Consider the following 24,220-nt stretch of genomic DNA (forward strand, 5'->3'; position numbering starts at 1 on the left):
GCTCAGTGTGTCAAAGGAAGTCCCCCGGCAGTATAAAACTATAACAGCATAATTAAGAGAGACAGGTTAAGGAACTCTGAGAACTCTCCCCAACAGGATCGGGCTGTACTGGCATGTCTCCCTCTACTTTGATTGTATCATTGATTATATGGTAGATGAATCTGACGACTGATGAGAAGCAGGTGGCCCAGGCTAGGCGGACGCTGCAACTCCTCACTCCCTAACTATAAGTTTTATCAAAAAGGGGAGTTTTAAGTTTACTCTTGAATGTGGTGACGGTGTCTGCCCCCAGGACCCAGACTGGGAGCTGGTTCCACAGGAGAGGAGCCTGATAGCTAAAGGCTCTGGCTCCCATTCTACTTTTAGAGACTAGGAACCACAAGTAACTGTGAATTCTGTGAGCGCAGTGCTCTAGTGGGGCAATAAGGTACTAAGAGCTCTTCTAGAGATGATGGTTCTTGACCATTTAGAGCTTTGTAGGTCAGGAGAAGGATTTTAAATTCAATCCTGGATTTTACAGGAAGCCAATGCAGAGAAACTAATACAGGAGAAATATGATTTCTTTTCTTAGTTCTTGTCAGTTAAGGGTTTTATTTGAGCATCCTGATAGTAAGGAATTACAATAGTCCAGCCTGGAAGTAACGAATGCATGGACTAGTTTTTCAGCATCGTTTTGAGATAGGATGTTCCTAATTTTGGCAATGTTACGAAGGTGAAAAAAGGCTGTTCTTGAGGTTTGTTTTAAGTGGGTGTTAAAGGTCCCATGACATGGTGCTCTTTGGATGCTTTTATATAGACCTTAGTGGTCCCTAATACTATATCTGAAGTCTCTTTCCCAAAATTCAGCCTTGGTGCAGAATTACAGCCACTAGAGCCAGTCCCACAATGAGCTTTCCTTAGGATGTGCCATTTTTGTGTCTCTAGCTATTGAGGAGGAGAGAGGGGCGGGCAAGGTGGACGGTGGGGGTGTGGCCTTGACCATCTGCCACTTTTCTCGTTTGAAAGCCATGATGTCTCTCTCCCATGGGTTGGCCAAATTCTCTGGGTGGGCAAAGCAGAGAAAGGGGAGGTAACCTTGCTTGTTATGACCTCATAACAAACAAGATTCCAGAACGGCTCATCTGAGCTTTCATTTTCTCAAAGGCAGAGTAGGATACTCAGGGCTCGGTTTACACCTATCACCATTTTAAGCCAACTGGGGACCATAGGCAGGCTGGGGGAATGCATATTAATGTTAAAAAACCTCATAAAGTGAAATTTTCATCAAGGATATATCCTGATAAAAAATAACTCCTAGATTTCTGACCGTAGTGCTGGAGGCCAGGGCAATACCATCCAGAGTAGCTATATCTTTGGATAATGAGGTTCGGAGGTGTTTAGGGCCCAGCACAATCACTTCAGTTTTGTTTGAGTTTAAGATCAGAAAATTGTAGGTCATCCATGCTTTTATATCTTTGATGCATGCTTGGAGTTTAGTTAACTGACTGGTTTCGTCTGGCTTAATTGATAGGTATAATTGGGTGTCATCCGCATAACAATGAAATTTAATTGAATGTTTTCTAATAATATTGCCTAGAGGAAACATATACAAGGTGAATAGAATTGTTTCAAGCACTGAGCCTTGTGGAACGCCATGGCTAACTTTAGCGTACCTGGAGGATTTATCGTTAACATTAACAAATTGATATTGATCAGATAAATAGGACTTAAACCAGCTTAGTGCGATTCCTTTAATGCCAACTAAGTGTTCCAGTCTCTGTAGCAGGATGGTATGGTCAATAGTGTCGAATGCAGCACTAAGATCTAGTAAGACAAGAACGGAGACGTCCTTTGTCTGAAGCAGTTAGAAGGTCGTTAGTAATTTTCACCAGTGCCGTCTCTGTGCTATGATGCATTCTAAATCCTGACTGAAAGTCCTCAAATTAGCTATTGCTATGTAGAAAATCACATAACTGATTGGCGACTACCTTCTCAAGGATTTTGGAGAGAAAGGGGAGATTAGTTAGAGGTCTATAGTTGACTAAGACCTCAGCAGTTTCAATGTAAAACTTACTCAAACCCTATTAAACCACTGTTAACACGCACGCACGCACGCCAAGAGGGAGAAAGAAAAGTTCCAGGCCTGATGGTAGCTTGTGTGCGATGCGAATACCTTATTTTCAGTGAAGCAAACACACAGAAATCCAATTTACAGTTAGCTGTTAGTCCAAGAAACACAGCTCAAATACAGAAACGATAATCAGTCACCAGCTATGGCAAAGTCCTCTTCAGCAGGGAAACGCGCCGTCGTCCTCTCCGGTCCGAAATCAGCGTCCTCCAAATCAGCAACTCTCCACTGTTGGCTCCAACTTTAGCCAGGTACACTAGCACGACGTTTGTTCTAAACCACTGCTGTTAAACAAAAGTGCTATAGTGTACACCTCTTCAGCTTCGTTACTCAACTTAGATCTTCTCCAAGCTAACTATTCTAGTGTCTCTAGATGTTTGTCAGTGTTTTCTTTCCTCTTCTCGATTTGCGATTTTCTCCACTCCTCATGTCTCCACTCAGACGTTTTGCGTGTGTGAGTCTGTCTGTCTGTCTGTCTGTCTGTCTGTCTGTCTGTCTGTCTGAGAAACGGGTTAGGCTACTGATAATGTTATTTTTCATTTGAATGTTTATGCCGCGGCCGGAAAATTAACGAGCAACATCATTGCGTTATAATCGATTATGGTCGGCCACTGCATCGATGCAGCATCGTCCATGTCCGCATCGAGATGCATCGATTATTTGATTAATTTCAACACCTCTACTTTACAGCAACACTATAAGTATACTTTTCAATTAGCATACCTTTAATGTACATCATCTCTGTGACACAGTCCCAATCTGTTTGGCTTGTGTTCCTTTAAAATGTTTTTATGTTTTGTGTGAAAAGTGGGATTTTCGTCCCCGTAAACGCCCGTAAATCTCACAAATTTTCGGCAGTTAACGACAATTTACAGGCTGTGAACGTTGTGTCGTCTGTGCCACATATTGATGAAACGAACCGTGACGTATGTGGAGAGCTCCCGCGGAGGTGCTAATGGCTCTAATAAGCATATGAATAGCAGCGACACCGCGCCTGTCCACACTCCACTTGAGGAGTGGTCGATGAAAATCTTTTAAACTGACCTTTGTCGATCAAAGAAGCACACATATTCAGCAACTGTATGGCCTATTTCTCACTTAAAATGTTTTTAGAAACATGTTTCAGTGAACTATTTTCGTAAAATACGAGAACGTATTCAGAACGAGACGCCATTAGAGTCTGTTTTGAAATTCGGGAGCAGCAAGACCCACGTGACGCGTTTGTCCAATCAGCTGCCATGTGTTGCGTTCGTCACGCTCATCCCCCTCGTCATTTCCAGTAAGTGTTTTAACAACAAAGTGGGCACTACGGCAGTAAGTGGTTAGTGCACATTAACAGTGTACTGATGAACTGTGTGAGGCACACACGCTCCGAGCACTTCTTATTTTACTGTATCTCTTTACATAAATATTTTGTTCTACTACTATGGGCTAACAGTTCGATCAGACATACATTTCAATGCCCTCTGTAAATGGACAGTATTACATGACTATGCTGCCGCCTGCTGGTAGGGGCAATAATTACAATTTGACCTACTTTCACGGCGCCGTAAAGTCTAGACTCAATCAGATGTCCGTGGTCTGCGATGACAGTACAGTGGAACGTTTGCCTTTAACAGAGCGACAGTAATAACCTAATAAACCATCATTACTGTGATTAAACTACATTCTCCGTTATATTTGCACTGAATAACGCATTCAATAAACAGAAACATAACTCTTACAGCGCCAGAGGTGTCAAGTAACGAAGTACAAATACTTCGTTACGTAACTTAAGTAGAAATTTTGGGTATCTAGCTATACTTTACTGGAGTAATTATTTTACAGCATACTTTTTACTTTTACTCCTTACATTTTCACGCAATTATCTGTACTTTCTACTCCTTACATTTTAAAAATAGCCTCGTTACTCATATTTCAGTTCGGCTTGTTTTCATTCCGGCTCGTCATCGTTCAAACACACACACTCAAAAAAAACTATCCCGATCGCTCCATCCGGAGAGAGTGAATGTGATTGTGGTTGGATGAGAAGTATAAACATATACCATTCCGACACCCTATTGGTTTGTACGCGATCAATCGCACCTGCACAGACCCGGTGCTAATACAGCACCGGTGCCTTAACGACCGTTATCTACCGGACCGAATAGCAACGCGGATTTCGTTGCCTTATTTAGGTGCCACTTAAATAACTGCGCTTCTCTCTGATGCTCCGAAAACGGACGTTAGAGGGAACTGAAACATCGCCGCACGGGACGCTAGTTAACACTACAGTTGGCAGCAGGTAACGTTAGCCTAGCGTTAGCTAGCAGCTGGAGTAAACACGGTTAAAATTCTGAGAGCTAAACGGTGTAAAAGTGTGTCTGTATTTCACTGGAGAGGATTCTAACACCAGACTGTAGCTGCCCTTGTCTGAAAAACACAGAAGAGATGTGTCACCTTTTTCAGCCCTTCTGAGTCTGCAGGTATGATTTTAATATAACCTTAGCTATTATAGTCATTATGGCCTTTAGAAAAATGTTTTTTGTGGAAGTGGGGTTTTGGGGTTAAGCTTTTGTCCTTAATGGCATTACATCAGGGGTATTCAATGTTTTTTAAGCCAAGGACCCCTTAACTTAAAGTGAGATGTAGCAGGGACCCCCTACTACATATTGTATGAAATTAAGTTGCATATTAAACTGGGCCTACAATAACTGTTAGGGCAACCTGAAGCCTTCTTACATACCCTTTTTTCATAAGCTATTAAAATATTAATCGTTGGCATGATTTTATAAATCATATTTGAATGTTACATATGTGGCACAGTAAATCTAGGATTAACTGTATCTGTGGGCTGATATCTTAGTGACTACCTAACCTATAGGCCAGTAAGCCTATCATCAGTGGGAATTTATATTTGCTAATAATATATTGGAATTATGTTAAGGCATTTTCATTTTTTTTTCTTTTTAAAGACTCAAAAATTTACAATAATTTGGAGGCCCCCCTGCAATGACTCTGAGGACCTCCTGTTGAAGATCTCTGCCTTACATTACTTTTACTTTTATACTTTAAGTAGTTTTGAAACCAGTACTTTTACACTTTTACTTAAGTAAAAAGCTTGAGTTGATACTTCAACTTCTACAAAAGTATTTTCAAACCCTAGTATCTGTACTTCTACTTGAGTAATGAATGTGAATACTTTTGACACCTCTGTACAGCGCACATGAACAGATGCACAATATTAGCTCACACATAAAATAGCACCCTCGTGAATTAGCCTACTGTTGCTAACTCATAAATCCTGTATAACATCTTCCCGTACCTACAGGACATCATACTTACTTATTGATGCACAGCAGTGTCCTTGAACTTAGTCCAATGAGGGGAGAAAGGAAAGTGTGACAGTGTCCCACGTTAACGCTTTTTCTCTCTCAACTACCGCATGCTTAATTGCGTTAATAGTCCAGGGTTACTACTGACAGGGAGAGAGAGAGAGAGAGAGAGAGAGACTGTATTACTAACAGCCAATCCAGTCTGCTCAAAGCAATGGTCTTTTTCACAAATAGGTTTCATGTAAGGGGAAAAAAGTATCTTCCACTTAAGGGGCCCTATCTTGACTTGCACCCTGTGCAGCACAGTGCAAAGCCCGACGCAAGTGTCAATTTCCCGTTTCAACGCCCACGACTAGGATTAGCGTGTGTTTGACAGGGTGGGGGCGTGGCATCACGATGGTGGCTCTCCATTGCGATGTTGGCCAGCCATCACGATCGGCACAACCCTAGTGTACAGACAACTCTTTTACCAGTTGGACTGAAATACTCCGCTTTTGCTCTAACTCTCGGAGGACTCATCTCCCTCCACTATTTTTCAAATAGCCCACGTCAATTCACGGCAGTTTTCGGTGTTGTCTGTAAATGGCCGTGTACAGTCGTAAACCTGAACTTCCACGACAATCTACAGTGACGCTTACTGACAAAAATCCCACTTTTCATGCAGTGTTGTGTAATACGGAAATAGTTTTTTGTTCCCTATATATAACTTCTCATTTAACTTGATTTCTCTACCATCTACTGCTATTGGAAAGTTCAGTGCCTTTACATGCATGCACAAGAGGGTAACAGTCAATGTCTTTTAAGCATTTTGATTACTTAATAACTTACGAATGATAATGAACAATCCTGGTTTCCATTAGCTGGGTAGGGTATTAGAAAAACCCAGCTACATTTCTCCCCAAGAACACTGATTTCTGACCCTGGGTTTGTAATTGCCTTTTTATAAGTATGCAAGTGCAGGACAAAAGACTTCAAATGCTGTGACAGCTTAATGGAGGGATGGAATAAAAAAAAGGCCTGTTAAATAGATACACTTGAGCAAATTTAACTATTTTGTTGGTGGTTAGCCTGCAGTCCAAACTTTTGTCTCCCAATTCAATGAGTTGCTTAGGTTTATACTAACACACATGCCTTCACACTACACTTTGATTCTACAGATCAACGAGGCCAAGCCAGAGTGTGGCAGGCAGACCCTGGTGGAGCTGCTGATCAGACCTGTACAGAGACTCCCCAGTGTGGCCCTTCTTCTTAACGGTAACACGTGCACACACACTCACATACACCTCCTTTCATGTCTTAAGTTTTCCTATTAAAGGAAGAACTAAAATGCCCCAAAAAATAATCTTAAAAACAAAACCTGTACAGTATAGGTTTCAGTTTGTCTTTGAATGGGAGAGCAGCAGTCAACTGGAAAAAAATCACAAAAAACTCTATCAAAGAGAGGATACGAGAGGACAGGGAAGCCCGTCTACAAACTAATCAATAACAAGTATCGAGAGACACTGCTCACTAGGGTTGGGCGATGTCCCCTAAATTGGCAGTTGACGATGTTTACAGTAAAACATCGTGATGGACGATGATATCGTCGGCGGGCGGGCGGGCGGGCCCGACTACTACTAATACTACTACTACTACTATGGGCCAACAGTTAACATAGAAACGATTAGACATACATGTAAATGCCCTCTGTAAATGGTGCCCTGCTGGTAGGTTTTACAACGTGACCTACTTTCACTTAAGTACGGTGCAGTAAAGTCAATCAGATTTCTGTGATCTGTGTAACGACAGTAGGCTACAGTGCGACGTTTGCTTTCAACAGAGCGACAGTAATAACATAATATACCATCATTACTGAGTTTAAACTACATTATCGGTTATGTTTGCACTGAATAACGCATTCAATAAACAGAAACATAACTCTTGCAGCGCACATGAACAGATGCGCAATATTAGCTCACACATAAAATAGCACCCTCGTGAATTAGCCTACTGTTGCTAACGTACATTCATAAATCCTGCATAACATCGTCCCGTACCTACAGGACCTCAGACTTACTTTTTGATGCATGCACAGAGTAGTGTCGACAAACTTAGTCCAATGAGGGGAGAAAGGAAAGTGTGATAGCGTTCCACATTAACGCTTTTTTCTCTCTCACTCGAGGCCGCTGTGTCCAACGTTACTAGAAGGTAGAGCGAGCTACAACTGACAGAGAGAGAGAGAGAGAGAGAGAGAATGTATCACTACAGCCAATCTAGTCTGCTCAAAGCGATAGTCTTTTTCACAAATAGGTTGCACGTAAAGGTGAAAAAAGTAGCTTCCACTTAAGGATCCCTATGTCTTGTCTTTGTGTCTTTGCTAGTTTAAGACCGACGCACTTGTCAATTTCCCGTCCATCGCCCGCGACTAGGATTAGTGTGTTTGACAGGGTGGGCGGCGTGGCATCACGATGGAGAGCCTCCATCGTGATGTCGGCCAGCCATCACGAATGACGATGATATGGACGATACACAACCCTACTGCTCACATATGTGATGACGACGACGATGGTGCTCAGCATAAGTGAATACACCCATGCTAAAGTTGACTAAAAAGAGGAATACAAACTCATCTTTTGGAAATTGATCTTAATGCCTTAATTAAAAAAAACAGGAAAAATCCAACCTTTAAGGACACAAATTTTCTTTGTGAATGAATAATGTATTGTAAATAGGGCTGGGCAGGTTAACGCGTTAAGTGGTACAGCTCCCATATACTTTGACACTCTGGGGTGTGCCTGACATCGTTGGAAAGGAAACACTAAATTTTTTGTTACAAGTGTCAGGGTGAGTCTAGTCCTTACGGACACAGAGTTACAGAGGCTAGAATGGAGTTTTTTTATTTCCGTCCAAGTCATAAATCTGTAAAGTGATTAAAATAAAATACTGTAAACACATCTGGTAAGATACAGATACACCCTGGCTATAGCAAAAAATCCAGAAGCCTAAAGACTCACAAATTGATTTTATATGAATTGTTGTCTACAGAAATGTCTGTCCGTTTTTCTTATTTCAATTTGAAAAGTGCAAAGAAAAAAGCCAATAAAGTACACAATAAAACACTTCTCAAATACACAAACACACCTACATCAATCACACACATACTTGAAATAACTATATACATAAATATATAGAAATAAGTCATTACAAATAGCACAGGGTGTGATATTCTGCTGATAGGCCCTGTTTTTTGCTTTGACACAAGTCCTGCCAACACAGGGTTATTTCAGCGCCATATTGGGTATCAATCAAATTGTCTGCTCATTGGCTAAAAACATAGACGGGAATACAGTGACGCCCACATCGAGCATATAGCATCCTTGGCAGAGAAGCTAGCTGTGATTTGAAGTGCGGAAATGGGAAACTGTTTCGCGTTTTTCCGTTGCGATTCGGCCGGAAACTTCAACATTGTGAGGCGAACAGATCGTTTTGGAATATAACCGCTTGGATATTACATTTCCTTGGACTCTTGGGGATTTATGACAAACAAGTTTTGGGCAAAATACCACTTTGTTGCTAAAAGGACATCGAAAAAAGGTATGCATGCACTTTCGACTCTAGACACCAACTGTGCAGTTTACGGCTGAATTGTTTTATTTTCTGTTACTTTGTAACAGTTGTGTAACTGTTATAAATCATCTTATGCTTTGTTTGTGGGCTTAAATTAATCTTTAGAGGCTAACCTTTCAATTGGTGAGTCGCATGTCTGTATATTTTGAAGATTTAATACTTTAAAGTTATAAAAACGCTATTGAGTGGAGGTTTTATCGAGGTTACAGCGACGCCACAGCTGCAAAGTGTCCCGTCAATGGTGCAGTGATCCTTGAGAAGTTAACGCAGTTTTTATTATTTCTTTTATTATTGTAAAAGTCTGTTGCTCACAGGCTTTTATTTTGTAAAAGTCTGTGCTGACTGCTGCCGTGCTTACAGGAACCGGAAAAGAAAAGAATTGGCGGATAAACAAACCAACAAACATGGAGAAGGGTACGGAACTTTTACATGTCCAGGGCTCCAGACTGTGACCAAATGGTCGCATTTTGCGACCAAAATTTGAGAGTGTGCGACTGAATTTTACATCCAGTCGCACATGTGCGACCAGTAAATTTGCCCCCTTTTTTTACACGTTAAACGTTGAAATTTCGGTACCTGAGAGCGCGTAAGCGCAAGCTTATCTGTCCTCTCTGAAAAATGACAGAGAGCGGTGCTCCGACACAAACACACACTCGCACACACGCAGAGCTGCAGACGATGCAAACTACGTCGGCTCTGCAGTTTTGTTGAAGTCACAGTGAGTCACGGAAATGCCGATTAAAGTGGTTTCAAGTGTGTTTACAGTTTTTCATAACTTCCGCGAACAGACGTTTGCTGCGATATGATATATTGTATGGCGGCGGAAGAGTGAGCGGTGCTGTTGACGTTACACTACCTCGGAGACGAGCAGCCAGGCACAACAGTGGTTTCTGTGCCCTGGTGACTGACTGACGTTGTAAGGCAAGGCAACTTTATTTCTACAGCAACAAGGCAATTCAAAGTGCTTTACATGAAACATTAAAGAGCAATTAAAATCGCTCATGATGAAAATAACTTCAGCAATAACGTCACGACAGCGATGGGGCTGTCAGTTTATCTTATATGTTGTATCTTCAAAAGTGACACTGAATTGGAAACAGCACATTGTAATTTCTGCATCTATTATCAAAGTATTAGTAATACAGTGGAAATTAGTAGAAATGTGAATATTTGGTTAGCATGTTGATTTACGGTGTGTGCCCCTAAATTTTCTGGTAGTGCCCCTGACATTTTCAGTTGGGGGGCCACTGTGCTCCTAGTGAAAAAAGTTAGTCTGGAGCCCTGATGTCCATTTTCATTTTAAAGTTCTTCCAGATGGCGCAGTCGACAGAACCAAAGTTATTTGTAACCACTGCAAAGTTGAATTTTCTTATCACCGGAGTACTTCCAGTCTGAAATATCACCTAAATGCAATACACACAGTTGATACCAGCAAATCGTTCAACGAAACAAGCATTGGCGCGAGGCTTCGGCAGACTACATTAGATGCAGCGTGTGGGAGAAGTATAGATAAACAAAGGGAAGAGAAGCTAACAAATGCCATAGTGAAGTGGATAGCTACAGACTGCTGGCCGATTAGTGTTGTGTAGGGCTGTCCCAAATGATTATTTTTTAAACGATTAATCTAGCGATTCTTTTTTTGATTAGTCGACTAATCTAACGATTAATTTTTTCGATTAATCTAACGATACATTTTTCAATTAGCGATTATTTTCCCGTTGCTCAATTATTAACAATTTACACAAAACAAATATCAATAAGGTTCAAATTTATATTTATTAAAATTGTTTAACAGTTTACAGTTAACATTTTACAGGAACAGTGCAGTTCAAGTAAAATGAATTTGTAGTGCAACCTGAAGCCAGATGTAGGCTATCAATCCAACAACAAAATAAAGTCACTTTCAGGAGGAATACAAAAGTAAAAACTTAAAGTAAACAGAGCAAGTGCAAAAAGAGTAGTGTATGAGAGATTAACCTGTATTTGCTTTTTTTTAACATTAGGTAAATTAATTAATACGCTCCTGTTTAACATCCAAGCTCTTCTCACTCTAATTTAACTTTAATTATTTGTATCTAAAGGCTGGTTCAGCACTGTGGGGAGGATAAGTTGGACAGTTTTTTTGTCTCGTTCCAGTGAATGGCACATCTGGGTGATGGCGTCGGATATGCGTTATCATGTTAGATGTATTTCCACTCACATACCCAACAACTGCTGAACAACACTGACGCACAGCCCTAATCTTATCCACCACTCTCTCGCCTGTAGCCTACTACTGGAACTGACCCAAAGACCGACGTTTTCAAGGCAGGGACGGCGTGAGATGAGAAGGCATGACACGGGAGGCTCCAGGCTGCAGCCATACAGTCTTGAAGTTTTCCCAAACTTGCGAGTTTGAGGCCGGCGGGGAACTCTTGTGGGTCGTCACCACTCGCCATACTTGTCCTTTTGTGCTGCTATCTCTGACTCACTCACTGGACCGTCGACCTGACAAAAACCTGCATGTAGCCGGAACTCGGCTAACTTCAGAGTTAAGGCAGGGCTACAGATTAAGTGTCCCTAGAACCCGCGTATCTAACAGTAGTTCAGCATAACATTAATTAATTTGCACGCAAGTTTTATTTATTTTATTTAGTGATGCGTTGACGCAAATTATTTGTGTCAACGCATTTACGTAATCGATGACGTCGACGAATCGTCCCAGCCCTACCGTTGTGGAGGACGTCGATCTGAGAAACATTCTGAGAATCGCAACAAATGACGGCAGGTATGAGATTCCCTCAAGACGCACCATCACAAGAAGAATACACAAGTTGTATGAAAAGGAGAGAACTGCAAAAGCGACAACTTTACAACGTGCACCCGCTGTTACTCCCACTGGGGACTACTGGACATCACTGGGTAACCATAATTACCTCGGAGTTACAGTTTTAATGTTATTGTGGCTCAGGATTTTGTGGGCTGTTTTTATATATATATATATATATATATATATATATATATTTATTTTTATATTTTTTCAGGATAACATGACTGCCCTGGCAGTGGCGATAAGCTTTACATTTTTATTTGCTTTGATTACATTGTTTAAGTTGAGATTTACACTAAATATTTTATTTATCTGCTGTAATAGTAAAAAGTTTTTTAAACTGTAAAAACAAAATGCTGATGTTAAGTGTTTGCAGAACAAATGTTATGGCACTTTCGTTCATATGGCAGAACATTTAAAAATAAAATTGCGCTATACACTACTTTTGAATTCATTTTTGGATTTTGTGTATAACAATGTGATAAATCGCGATTAATCAGGGAAATCATGCGATTAATTGCGATTAAAACTTAATCGTTTCCCAGCCCTAATCGTAAATAAATAAATGTTGTTCCTTAAAATACAGGGGACATAAGTAAGTACACCCCTATGTTAAATTCCCATAGAGGCAGGCAGATTTTTTCTTTTTTTTTAATAATTCTTTTTATACATTTTTTTATTTTAAAGAACAATAGAACTGAACTTTCCATACGTCTATAGTAGATGATTTGGCTTTGTTAATCCTTGCTGTAGAGAGCTCAAGCATAACTATGTCCAGAAAATATGCCAACTGCTGTTTTATACAAAGCGAGTGGGGCGGTAGCCAGTGTTGAGCTATAATTTTCTTGGTCACGGTTGAGCCGGCTAACCAAACCTTCTTTTGTCTCCCAAGCAGATGTAATTTAGAGTCGTCATTAAGTAACAAAACAATCAGGTCCGTAGGAAGTAGACATCCTATCACATCAGATATTATTGATGTTGTTTTATTCCAAAACTCATGCACCTGTTCACACTCCCAGACCATGTGCAGGAAAGTTTCAGTTTGTTCAGGTTGGCAGAACGTGCATTAGGGAGCAGGAATGCCTTTAGAGACGTATCTCTTCTGAGGTGTCCAATATGTCCTATGTATATGTTGAAGTGGATCTGCTGATGATTTGGGTTCTTGGAACAGTGGGAAATGTTGTCCCAAACTGTCTCCCAATTAATTGCGTTCCCCTCCGGGCTCAGCTCTCGCTCCCATTTCTTTACTATTGGGAGTTCTCCTACGGATGCTTGCATCAATTTAGCATAAATCCTGGACACTAATCCTCTCGCAGGAGAATCAACAAGCCATTTAATATTTGGGTGGGTCTCAAGACTACATTTTAGGGCTGACCTAAGCGAAGATAAAGGAAAAAGGATGTCCTAGGGATCTCAAAGCTAGTTCTCAGGTCCTCAAAACTCAACATACCTTCCCCATTGAATAACTGGTCTAGAGTATAAATATCCCTGTCACTCCACTGGTTACAAACAAAAGGTTTGTTACCAGACACTACGTGCATGTTGTGCCAAATTGAGGTGCTCAAATGCCACTTATTGGTGTAGCGTAGTTACTCCTCCACCTGTTTAAAGTTGGTCAATGTGTTGGTGATAATAGGGCTATATATACAGTGCCGCTAAAGTATTCGCCCTTGAACTTTTTCGACCTTTGCCACATTTCAGGCCTCAAACATAAAGATATAAAACTGTAATTTTTGTGAAGAATCAACAAAAGTGGGACACAATCATGAAGTGGAACGAAATTTATTGATATTTCAAACCTTTAAACAAATAAAAACTGAAATATTGGCGGAAAATTATCCCCTTTAATTTAATACTTTGTAGCCCACCTTTTGCTGCATCACAGCTGTAAGTCGCTGGGGTATGTTCTATCAGTTTTGCACATCGAGACTGACATTTTGCCCATTCTTACCGCTCGTGAGGTTGATGGGGTTGTACAGCGTTTATTTTCCACAGATTTGATGTCAGGTCGCTTTGCTTGGCCTACACCTTATGTTATTTGTGCATATGTAGATTTTGCTTTATGTTATGTGTGGAAGACAAATTCATCGCTCAGGTCTTTATTGGTTTTCAGAATGTCGTATTTGGCATTTCCATCTGCCTGCTGAGACAGCCAACCTGTGCCACCACCATGTTTCAGTGGGGGGCAGGTGATGAGCTGTGTGCTTTCAATCGTTTGCATTGTTCAAAGTTTTGTCTTCCACAATTTCCACTTTGGTGTTCCCAGCTTTTGCAATTTTGTCTTTCTGTTTTAGAAGCACCGTTTCGTTTGTTTATGTATTTTTTATATATATATATTTTTTCTATATATATATATTTTGCACTATAATCATCTCAACAGACAATTAATTTTCTCTTTTTTATTGCACTATTTGCACATTATCGCTGTACATTTCATATTTTATATATTATTACTGTATATTTGTTTTTATTATATATGTTTAAAGTATTGATAATATATGTTGTTTTTATTTGTTGTTTGTATATCTGGAGTGGTAACGAAAATAATTTCCCTCTGGGATTATTAAAGTATTTCTGATTCTGATTCTGATTAGGCTAGCATACACTTTTTTTGGACACACACCTGCAAAGGCAAGGTCTTGCAGTCTTAGACTTCCAGTGAGGTTTTGCTCTATTTCTCTCCATGGAACTGTAGATGAGGGGTCAATCCACACTCTGAGGGCCCGTAGCTGAAAGGCTAGCAGGCCTGGTAGATAGTCCGGTACACTGTTGGTCAGCAATGTTTCCACAACAACAAAAACACAGCAGTCTCTTAACTCACGTTGGGAGTTGAAGATGGATGTAGTCCAGTTTGTTGTCTAATGAGTGGACACTTGCAAGCACGATTGATTGAACAGGTGGCCGGCTAGCGTTAGCTTTCCACCGAACCGCTGTCGAGGTCCCTTTCCCCGGCTAGCGCCATCGTGCGACATGAGTTGTGTGGAGTATTCCGTCTGTAATAAAGTGTCCTGCATATTCTCCTGTCTGTACCAATGTACATGTGCGGTAGTTTAAATGCACATAATTGTTATAAAAGTTTTCTGCTGAGAAGCTTGGTAGCTTCAAGATGGCTGACGCTCGTTTTGCTTTGGCAATGTTCGGATAAAGACAACAGTCCAACCCCCTATGGGCAGGTTGAAAACTTGCGTTAGTAGCTCCTACTACTGGCTGTAGTCCATTGCTTCTGGGCAGAAATGCCTCCAATGATGGAAAACAACGATTTTTGCGTCATCAGATGCTTTTGTCCAGACACCCAATACAGAGATCTCTCGTCTCAGGGGGACATGAGGGAGGGAAGCACGGTCATTCGAAAATACTAGTGTTTTTACTGATACAAAGCTCAAGGTTGGGGGAGGGCCAGGCCTCCCGTGTTCATGATACATTGCAAGGTAGAGTATTTTAGCCTAGGTTTTTTACTATTCCAAATATACTGCCGGATTACGGTGTCAAGTTTCTGCCAGAAATTTATTTGTGGGGGTTAGTGGATCATTGTACTTAAGAAGTTCACACGAGGGACTATGTTCATTTTAACAACAGCAATCCTGGACCGTAGCGATGCCGGCAGCGTAGAACAATTAGTCAGATCCATTTGAACACTAGTTGATATAGTGTCATAGTTGTCCTGGACAACTGGCTGTAGCGATGCGTAACTGATGATGCCCAAATATGTATTTTTGCTTTGGGTTGGTATTGTATCACGAATAGCTGATGTCACAAGTTTGTTGTTCAACAGGAGCAGATTAGATTTATTCCAATTGATTTTATAGCCGGAGATTGAGCCATATTCACTAAAGAGCTTAAGGATTTTTGGAATAGAGTCCTCAAGGTCAGATATGTACAGTAAAATATCATCTGCAAATAACGATATTGAGTTGTTATTGGATTTAATCTGGACATTAAATATTTTATTTTGCCTTATGGCTTGGGCTAACTGTTCAAGAGAGATCGCAAATAGCATGGGAGAGAGCGGGCATCCCTTTCGCGAGCCCCGCGCGATGGGGAATAGCTGTGAATGCAGGCCATTGGTTGAGACTATGGCCGTGGGATTCGCATATAAAGTATGTACCATGTCAATGAATTTGGCTCCCAAACCAAGCCTCTCCATTACTTCCCACAAGTAGTTCCATTCTAATAATAATAATAATAATAATGATAATAATACATTTTATTTATGGGCGCCTTTCATAGCACTCAAGGTCACCTTACAGTTTAAAACAAGCAAAAATACAGTTAAAAGGCAAATAGAATTAAAACAAACACATTTAAAAGATTGAGATAGAAAAATTTAAATAAAGCAATCAATCCATTATTTGATGGAGAGTGTATCATGTGGGGTAGGCCTTTCGGAAAAAGTGGGTTTTGAGGGAGGTTTTAAATGTGGGTAGAGACTCTATGGTACGGATGGATAGCGGGAGGGCATTACAAAGGCGAGGAGCCGAATGGCTGAAGGCTCTAAAACCCATTGTGGACAGGCGGGCAGAGGAGTAAAAAGCAGTGAGGAAGAGGAGGATCGGAGAGTTCGGGATGGAGTGTAGGGCTGAAGGAGTTTAGAGAGGTATGGAGGAGCAAGATTATGGAGGGCTTTGAAAGTGAGAAGAAGAATCTTAAAATCAATACGGTATTGGACAGGGAGCCAGTGCAGTTGTTTAAGGAGTGGAGTAACGTGTTCAGTTGTTGGGGTTCTAGTGATAATACGGGCAGCTGAGTTTTGGACCAATTGGAGTTTATGGATGGACTTGTGGGGTAAACCAAAGAAGAGGGAGTTACAATAATCAATACGGGAAGTGACAAGAACGTGGATGAGAGTAGCTGTATTATTGGGTGTAAGTGATGGACGAAGACGGTGTATGGTGCGTAAGTGAAAGTATGCAGACCAGGTGAGATTATTGATGTTTTTCAAAAGAAAGTGTGCTATTGAGGATGACACCGAGGCTCTTGACGAGTGGAAGAGGAGACTTTGGAATGGTCGATGGAGAGTGAAAAATTAGGACATTTTGTTAGGGTGGATTTGGAGCCAACAAGGAGAATTTCTGTTTTGCTACTGTGTAATTTGAGGAAGTTATGAGCGAACCAGGTTTTAACTTCATCTAAACAGTCAGACAGGGAAGACGGAGGGAGCATGGAAGTGGGTTTGGTGGACAAGTAGAGCTGGGTGTCATCCGCGTAGCAGTATATTGTCTGCACCTCGGCGCTGTTATAAACCCTGATTGGTCGGGGTGGACTAGCTTCTCGATGAAGCGTTCTACGCGTAGTGCCAAGACTTTGGAATAAAGCTTAATATCAGTCCCAATGAGGCTGATGGGCCTGTAATTCGAGCACTCCGTCGGATCTTTGCCCTTTTTGTGTATGACCGAATTTAGTGCAGTGTTGGTTTGTTGATGAAAGGTGCCCCTCTCTATGGCCGAGGTTAAAGTTTGTAAAATGATAGGTCCTAGTGTGTCAAAGTACTGTAGAAGGAGTTCTGATGGAATTCAATCCAACCCTGGTGTTTTCCCTTGGCTGTTTTTAACGCTGATTTGAGTTCCCAGTTCTTCTTCCTCCTCTGGGTCAAGAATAGGCAGGTTTAGCTCTTTTAGGAACTTTTGGCACTGTGTCAGATCTGGATTGCAGGAGGATTCATACAGCTTTGAATAAAAGGATTGGAAAGTGGCAGTGATATCTTGGGTGGGGGTTTGAAGTCCCCAACGTCGTCTTCCGGGCAGTGCTGCCTGGAAGCACGGGAGCAGACAGATAGCAGAGAGGACGACTCGCACAGTCCGCTAACTTGTTGCTCTCTCTAATATAACCAATATAAGTTGCTCTGTTTAGGCTACAAAACATGCATGCAGGCTGAAATTCAACCGTGCGTTTTTGTTGTGATAAAGCTATAAGCAGAAGGAATATCTGCTAGCTGCTAGGCTAATGTGCAATGTCAAACACACAGAATATGGTACATGCACATAGCAGAGCTTGCAAACTGACTTTTTTTGTCGACAACATGAACGTTGTCAACATAATTCACTGGAAATCTTTAATACTTTGACACACTTCAGTGAAAGAGGAGGGGGCTCAAGTTCTGTCGATGGGTCTCCAGCATCTGCAGTTGCCATGCTATCTTTTCACTGGCTCTAGCTAAGTTACAGGAGGTTGACTGACTCGCAGCACTTCAACACGTGTTTTTTTCCGCTTGACAAGCCGACCGGACGTGACATGGGGGCGTGGCAGTATCGACGATTCAATTTTTTAATTCGATATCCAAGATTGTGACTTAATTTAATCGATTTCGATTTAAAATCAAAATCGTGACACCCTTATCACATACCCTTCACCATACCTAGAGATTGGCATGGTTTTATTTCAGTTAGCCTAGTAGCTGGTTTGATTTGCATTGAGAGATGATGTTATGGAAAGTACCCCATAAGAACTGTAGTATGTCATAGTATAGTTCTTTAGTGCACTTTAGGGATGCAAATTATCGATTAATTCATTAATCATTAGTTGACTGACTTTATCGATCGATTAACTGATAAGTGGCTTTTTTTCCTGAGAATGTAAATTTCTCACGGTATCAATAGTGTCTTTAACATAAAAAGCAAAATATTGCTTATATACTGAATACAAATGCATGTTATATTGCTGAGTTGATGTTTTATTGTACCAGTTGGGATACGGTACAGATAATGGCATTTATGTAGTTTAACAAAATAAATTATGCACAGCCTGGTTGAGTTTGTCAGCTAAATTATCAGCTGTATGTCTCTCTAACGTGAGAAGCACTGCTGACTTTACCTGCCAGTTGTTTCCAATGTAGTAGCAAGTGATTGTTATGTAGCTCTCTGTAGTCAGTGCCGTCCAACAATCCGTCGTCAGTCACATTAGCCGTGGCTAACTGTGTTTTTAGCTCAGCCTTCTTTTTTTTTGTAGCGTGCTTCCAAGTGGGTAGTAATGGTCGCTCGAGAAGGGATATTATATCCTTGCTGTAGTGTAATAACTCCCAAAATCCCTCACCGTCAGTGGTGCTAATTGGCATATCTTTTTCGATCATGCCGCAAATCCTCTGAGTAATGCCCTCCGCTTTCCTGTGGTCACATACTTGCCTTCCCACCACAGCAGCGATTGTAGGTTGTGAAGGCAACAGACTTCCTCCGTGCAACATGGCTGCATGCAAGTTATGAAGGTGGTATCTTAGCGAACTCGTAGAGCTGCTGAACTTAAACGTAGTACCGCAGAGTTTACATTGGGCGTCTTTGTCATCATTCATTAATTTGAAAAGCTCCCACACTCCACTCCGTTTTGACCGCCTCAAGTTTGTGTCGGGTCTCACGCCACCCGCGAGAATCTCGTGTTAAGTTCAATTAGACCTACGTCCTGTGGAAAACGGTCTTAGATTGCAATGTTCAGTTAGCCGACAATTAATTTTATTTAATCAAGTAAATTCTTAACGACAATTAATTGATAGTCGATTAACTGTTTACATCCCTAGTGCACTTGCATAACTGCAGTGTGAAACCAAAATTAACCGAATCAAATGTGTACAATGTAACAAAAACATTAACCTTGGTCCAGACCTTGGTTCTGACTTTCAGGTGTGAAAAGGTCTTAAAATGTTTTTTTATTATTCTTTTTTTTTATATGTGGATTCACAGCCTGCTTGCTTTTTCGTGGTTGTAAATAGAACTTTCAACTGTAATTCAGAAAGGAAATGACATGGAAGTGAGGGGACAGTCAACGAGAGAGAGTTCTCCTGTTGATACCGGTCTATAATTTCTGTTTCTCGTTCTTTTCCTCTCCCCTTTGTTTACAAAATTTTCATCTTTTCCTGTCTGTCTACTCCTTAACAAACTTTCCTTTTGGTCCACTATTTCAGACATAAAGAAGCATACGCCAGATGACAACCCAGACAAGATAACACTGGAGAAAGCAATTGATTCTCTGAAAGAAGTCATGACGTAAGTTGGCGTGACCTTACCTTTTCTTTTGTGACGATCACACAGCTAGCAATATTTGATTATTTCAAACACCTCATGTGAACAATCTCCTATCTCCTTGTTCTTCTAATGAAGAACTGAATGTCCATAACATTTACATATGTTTACAAGTTTATGCAAGCATTACATCTTGGCAAGTTACTTTCACCTGTGTCACGCTAGCAACAACTTCTTCGGTCTTTTTTAACTAGAGTCAACATCCAGTCAGCTGAACATACTCTGATTCAGAACTCAATGTAATAGCGCCTCCTTCTGGAACATCAGTTAGTAGCAGCTAACTTCAGAAACAGTATAAGGAAATTAACTATTATTCTTCATAGCTAAGTAAGTGATGTAGCTTAAAGATAAGCATTCTTATAACTTAATATTACAGTTAAGATATTACAGTTAGGATACCACATCTCCAACCGCTTTAAGTTAACAGCTTATTACCTAGAAGGAAACACAGGTAAGCTACAATGCACAATATGTAACCTCTTAAATGACATAAAATACAGACCTGCCAACATGTACGCATTTTTGGTACTCGGCATCATTTTGACCCTTAAAGCGTAACTCTCGCCAAAATGCACCACTTCTAAGATTCTTATTCAGGGTCAAATGGCCTTTTGAATGGGAGTGATGGGGGCACTCTCACGCTAGCCTCATAATAGCTATTTTCGAAATACTAAGAAGGCTCGACACAACATGAAACTTTGCTTCATGTATCACCAGGAGCTCTACACCTTAACGCAAGCATTGACAACATTGTTTGTGTACACAGATTTACTAAAAAGAGTTTTTGAGCAACTCACCGCAGCTGTTGTTGTTTCCGGCCACTACCACCTCAGCAGTCAAAACGAGTCGATATCCGAATGCGAATGAACAGACTCCATATGAGGCTCCTTTTTCAACAACGACAAAACAACGACTTATCCGTGCATTTATATGGAACTAAGCTTTAGGAGCTTTCCGTCTTTACTCTCCTCCCTGTTAAGTTGCATTCGGAAATCGATTGTTTTTGACTGATAAAATGGCTGCGGCCGGAAACAACAGCTGCGGTGAGTTGCTCAAAAACTTTCTTTTTAGTAAATCTGTGAACACACACAATGTTGTCAATGCTTTCGTTAAGGTGTAGATCTCCTGGTGATACTTGAAGCAAAGTTTCATGTTGTGTCGAGCCTTCTTAGTATTTCGAAAATAGCTATTTTGAGACTAGCATGAGAGTGCCCCTATCAATCCCATTCAAAAGGCCATTTGACCCAAAAACGAGAATACGGTAAATCTTAAAAGTGGCGATTTGAATATGTTTTTAAACTAAAGTTTGACATACGTACATTCACAAAAATACCCTAGGATGCATTATGGCGAGAGTTACGCTTTAAGTACGCTTGTACGATTCGCTGCTCTCTAGGTACGCATTTTGTTGCATCTCGCATTTCTCCGGTTTCAGTTTCTATGCAATCTACAGCTATGATGTTGATTCTGCCGCTGAGCAGTGGAGTGAAAAGCTTTCGGCCAATCAAAGCGCTGCATTTTAACCCTCCCCCCACCTGCCCTTCCTAGCCAAATGCTTTGCGCGTTTAATTCAATTCAGTGCCTCAGCAAGCCAGGCTGTCCGGATAACTGTAGGCTTGCATGCCATGGCTGAACCGCCTCAAAAAAAGGTTCAGAATGATTTCTTAACGGGAGAGATGGCCTTTCCTCCACATGTCCAGGCTACCTCACATAGACAGTATATAGAACCTCCTCACGCGTTCTGCACCGTGTGGAAGACAGACATCGACATCAGTCACCAAGGGGCAACAGGTAACGAACACAGTCCCATAAACAAATACTCCCCACCCCCCAAAACATAGTGATATTAAAAATAAATGGTGATAAGAAAAAAAAACATTCATAGTGTCCATCAGTGATGGGAGTAACACGTTACAATTCAGTGGTTGAAATGACTGCAGAGATGGATACATTTGCGACACTGGTGTCAATAGGCTAGCCTATCACACCTGCCATCCTTCCCATTAGTTGGGGGCAGTTAGAAAAGTGGAATGGCTAGAAAACTAAAAGGTTTTATAAAGGCCAGGTGCTGATTAACGTAAGATAAAGTTAACCGTTAGGCTATTTATGTGATGTGATGGCAACTGTCATAATGCAATGTCACCCATGTCAAATTTTTAAAAGCGTATCTGAAAATATCTGACCCATGTTATTTATTAGCCTATAATTGTGTCTCTGTCAGGCTTCAATCTGTGCTTTTGTAGTAGTTGCTTTAAGCCTATTTAAAGTTGCTTTACCATTACTTAGACTACTTAATTTCCCTTCAGTAATCAGAAGAAGGCTATGTGTTAACCTGGTCTAACTCTCATCTTTAACACAGAAGTACTTAGGCATATTTATTAGCACTCTCTGCATCCTGTTGGATCTTCTAAGCAACAGCTGAGAAGATTTGGGTCTGTGGTGACCAGGTCCACCTTACACAAACTTCCTTCTCCCAATCTCTCTCTTTACTACACACACACACACACACACACACACACACACACACACACACACACACACACACACACACACACACACACACACAGCACTGAGTGGGGCTCTCCGATGCTCAGAGGGGAGCCGTGTCCGGCTCGGAGCCCTGCCGCTGGAGGAGATGCGACGGCGAGAACCGGTTCAACGACATGAACTCGTAGCGGCCGGTGGAGCTTCTGAGCACCGGGCTTCCACCGCTGCGAATGGGTTTTTATCTTTAGGAGAAGGCTTTTTATCTGTTAATCCTACCGACGTAGACACTTTGGCGTTATGTAGTTGACCCGCAGTGGTGAATTGTATGCAGTTCTGGCCGGGTTGTTGCCGTGTTCCGATTGTTCTCATCTCAGCTCCGCCGAGACAAAATAGACATGCCATTTAAAAAAAAAATGTAATTTGTCAGAAATATCATGTTTTCAAAAGCATCACTTTCATAAAATTTTATGTGACATATTTGGACTGCAAGCAGGCACATCCGGACAAATGAGCAGGCTTATGTGCCGGGGCAGAGCCCCAGCCCAATTTAACCCCTGTATATACAGTGGGGTAAAAAAGTATTTAGTCAGCCACCAATTGTGCAAGTTCTCCCACTTAAAAAGATGAGAGGCCTGTAATTTTCATCATAGGTACACTTCAACTATGAGAGACAAAATGAGGAAAAAAAAATCCAGAAAATCACATTGTAGGATTTTTAATGAATGAATTGGTAAATTCCTCGGTAAAATAAGTATTTGGTCACCTACAAACAAGCAAGATTTCTGGCTCTCACAGACCTGTAACTTCTTCTTTAAGAGGCTTCTCTGTCCTCCACTCGTTACCTTTTATTAATGGCACCTGTTTGAACTTGTTATCAGTACAAAAGACACCTGTCCACAACCTCAAACAGTCACACTCCAAACTCCACTATGGCCAAGACCAAAGAGCTGTCAAAGGACACCAGAAACAAAATTGTAGACCTGCACCAGGCCGGGAAGACTGAATCTGCAATAGGTAAGCAGCGTGGTGTGAAGAAATCAACTGTGGGAGCAATTATTAGAAATGGAGGACATACAAGACCACTGATAATCTCCCTCGATCTGGGGCTCCACGCAAGATCTCACCCCATGGGGTCAAAATGATCACAAGAACGGTGAGCAAAAATCCCAGAACCACACGGGGGGGACCTAGTGAATGACCTCTAGAGAGCTGGGACCAAAGTAACAAAGGCTACCATCAGTAACACACTACGCCGCCAGGGACTCAAATCCTGCAGTGCCAGACGTGTCCCCCTGTTTAAGCCAGTACATGTCCAGGCCCGTCTGAAGTTTGCTAGAGAGCATTTGGATGATCCAGAAGAGGATTGGGAGAATGTCATATGGTCAGATGAAACCAAAATAGAACTTTTTGGTAAAAACTCAACTCGCTGAGTTGCATCCGAATAACACCATACCTACTGTGAAGCATGGGGGTGGAAACATCATGCTTTGGGGCTGTTTTTCTGCAAAGGGACCAGGACGACTGATCCATGTAAAGGAAAGAAAGAATGGGGCCATGTATCGTGAGATTTTGAGTGAAAACCTCCTTCCATCAGCAAGGGCATTGAAGATGAAACGTGGTTGGGTCTTTCAGCATGACAATGATCCCAAACACACCGCCTGGACAACGAAGGAGGAGGAGAGGTCCTGGTCCAGTCTCCAGATCTCAACCCCATAGAAAATCTTTGGAGGGAGTTGAAAGTCCATGTTGCCCAGCGACAGCCCCAAAACATCACTGCTCTAGAGGAGATCTGCTTGGAGGAATGGGCCAAAATACCAGCAACAGTGTGTGAAAACCTTGTGAAGACTTACAGAAGACGTTTACCTCTGTAATAAATTCATTAAAAATCCTACAA

At 41.3% G+C, this 24,220-nt stretch overlaps 1 protein-coding gene across 5 annotated transcripts in view; it reads left to right on the plus strand.

The window, feature by feature from the left end:
* ect2 (epithelial cell transforming 2) overlaps positions 1-24,220 on the plus strand; it is a 190,415-nt gene that overhangs the window by 60,474 nt on the left and 105,721 nt on the right. For all 5 annotated transcript variants that reach the window (XM_039811660.1, XM_039811664.1, XM_039811662.1 and 2 more), the window contains 2 exons: positions 6,579-6,675; positions 19,722-19,803. In XM_039811660.1, coding sequence (XP_039667594.1) covers positions 6,579-6,675; positions 19,722-19,803 — 179 coding nt within the window. The remainder of the gene's footprint in view (positions 1-6,578; positions 6,676-19,721; positions 19,804-24,220) is intronic.

This window comes from Perca fluviatilis, chromosome 9, assembly GCF_010015445.1.
Source record: "Perca fluviatilis chromosome 9, GENO_Pfluv_1.0, whole genome shotgun sequence".
In the NCBI taxonomy this organism is placed as follows: domain Eukaryota; kingdom Metazoa; phylum Chordata; class Actinopteri; order Perciformes; family Percidae; genus Perca; species Perca fluviatilis.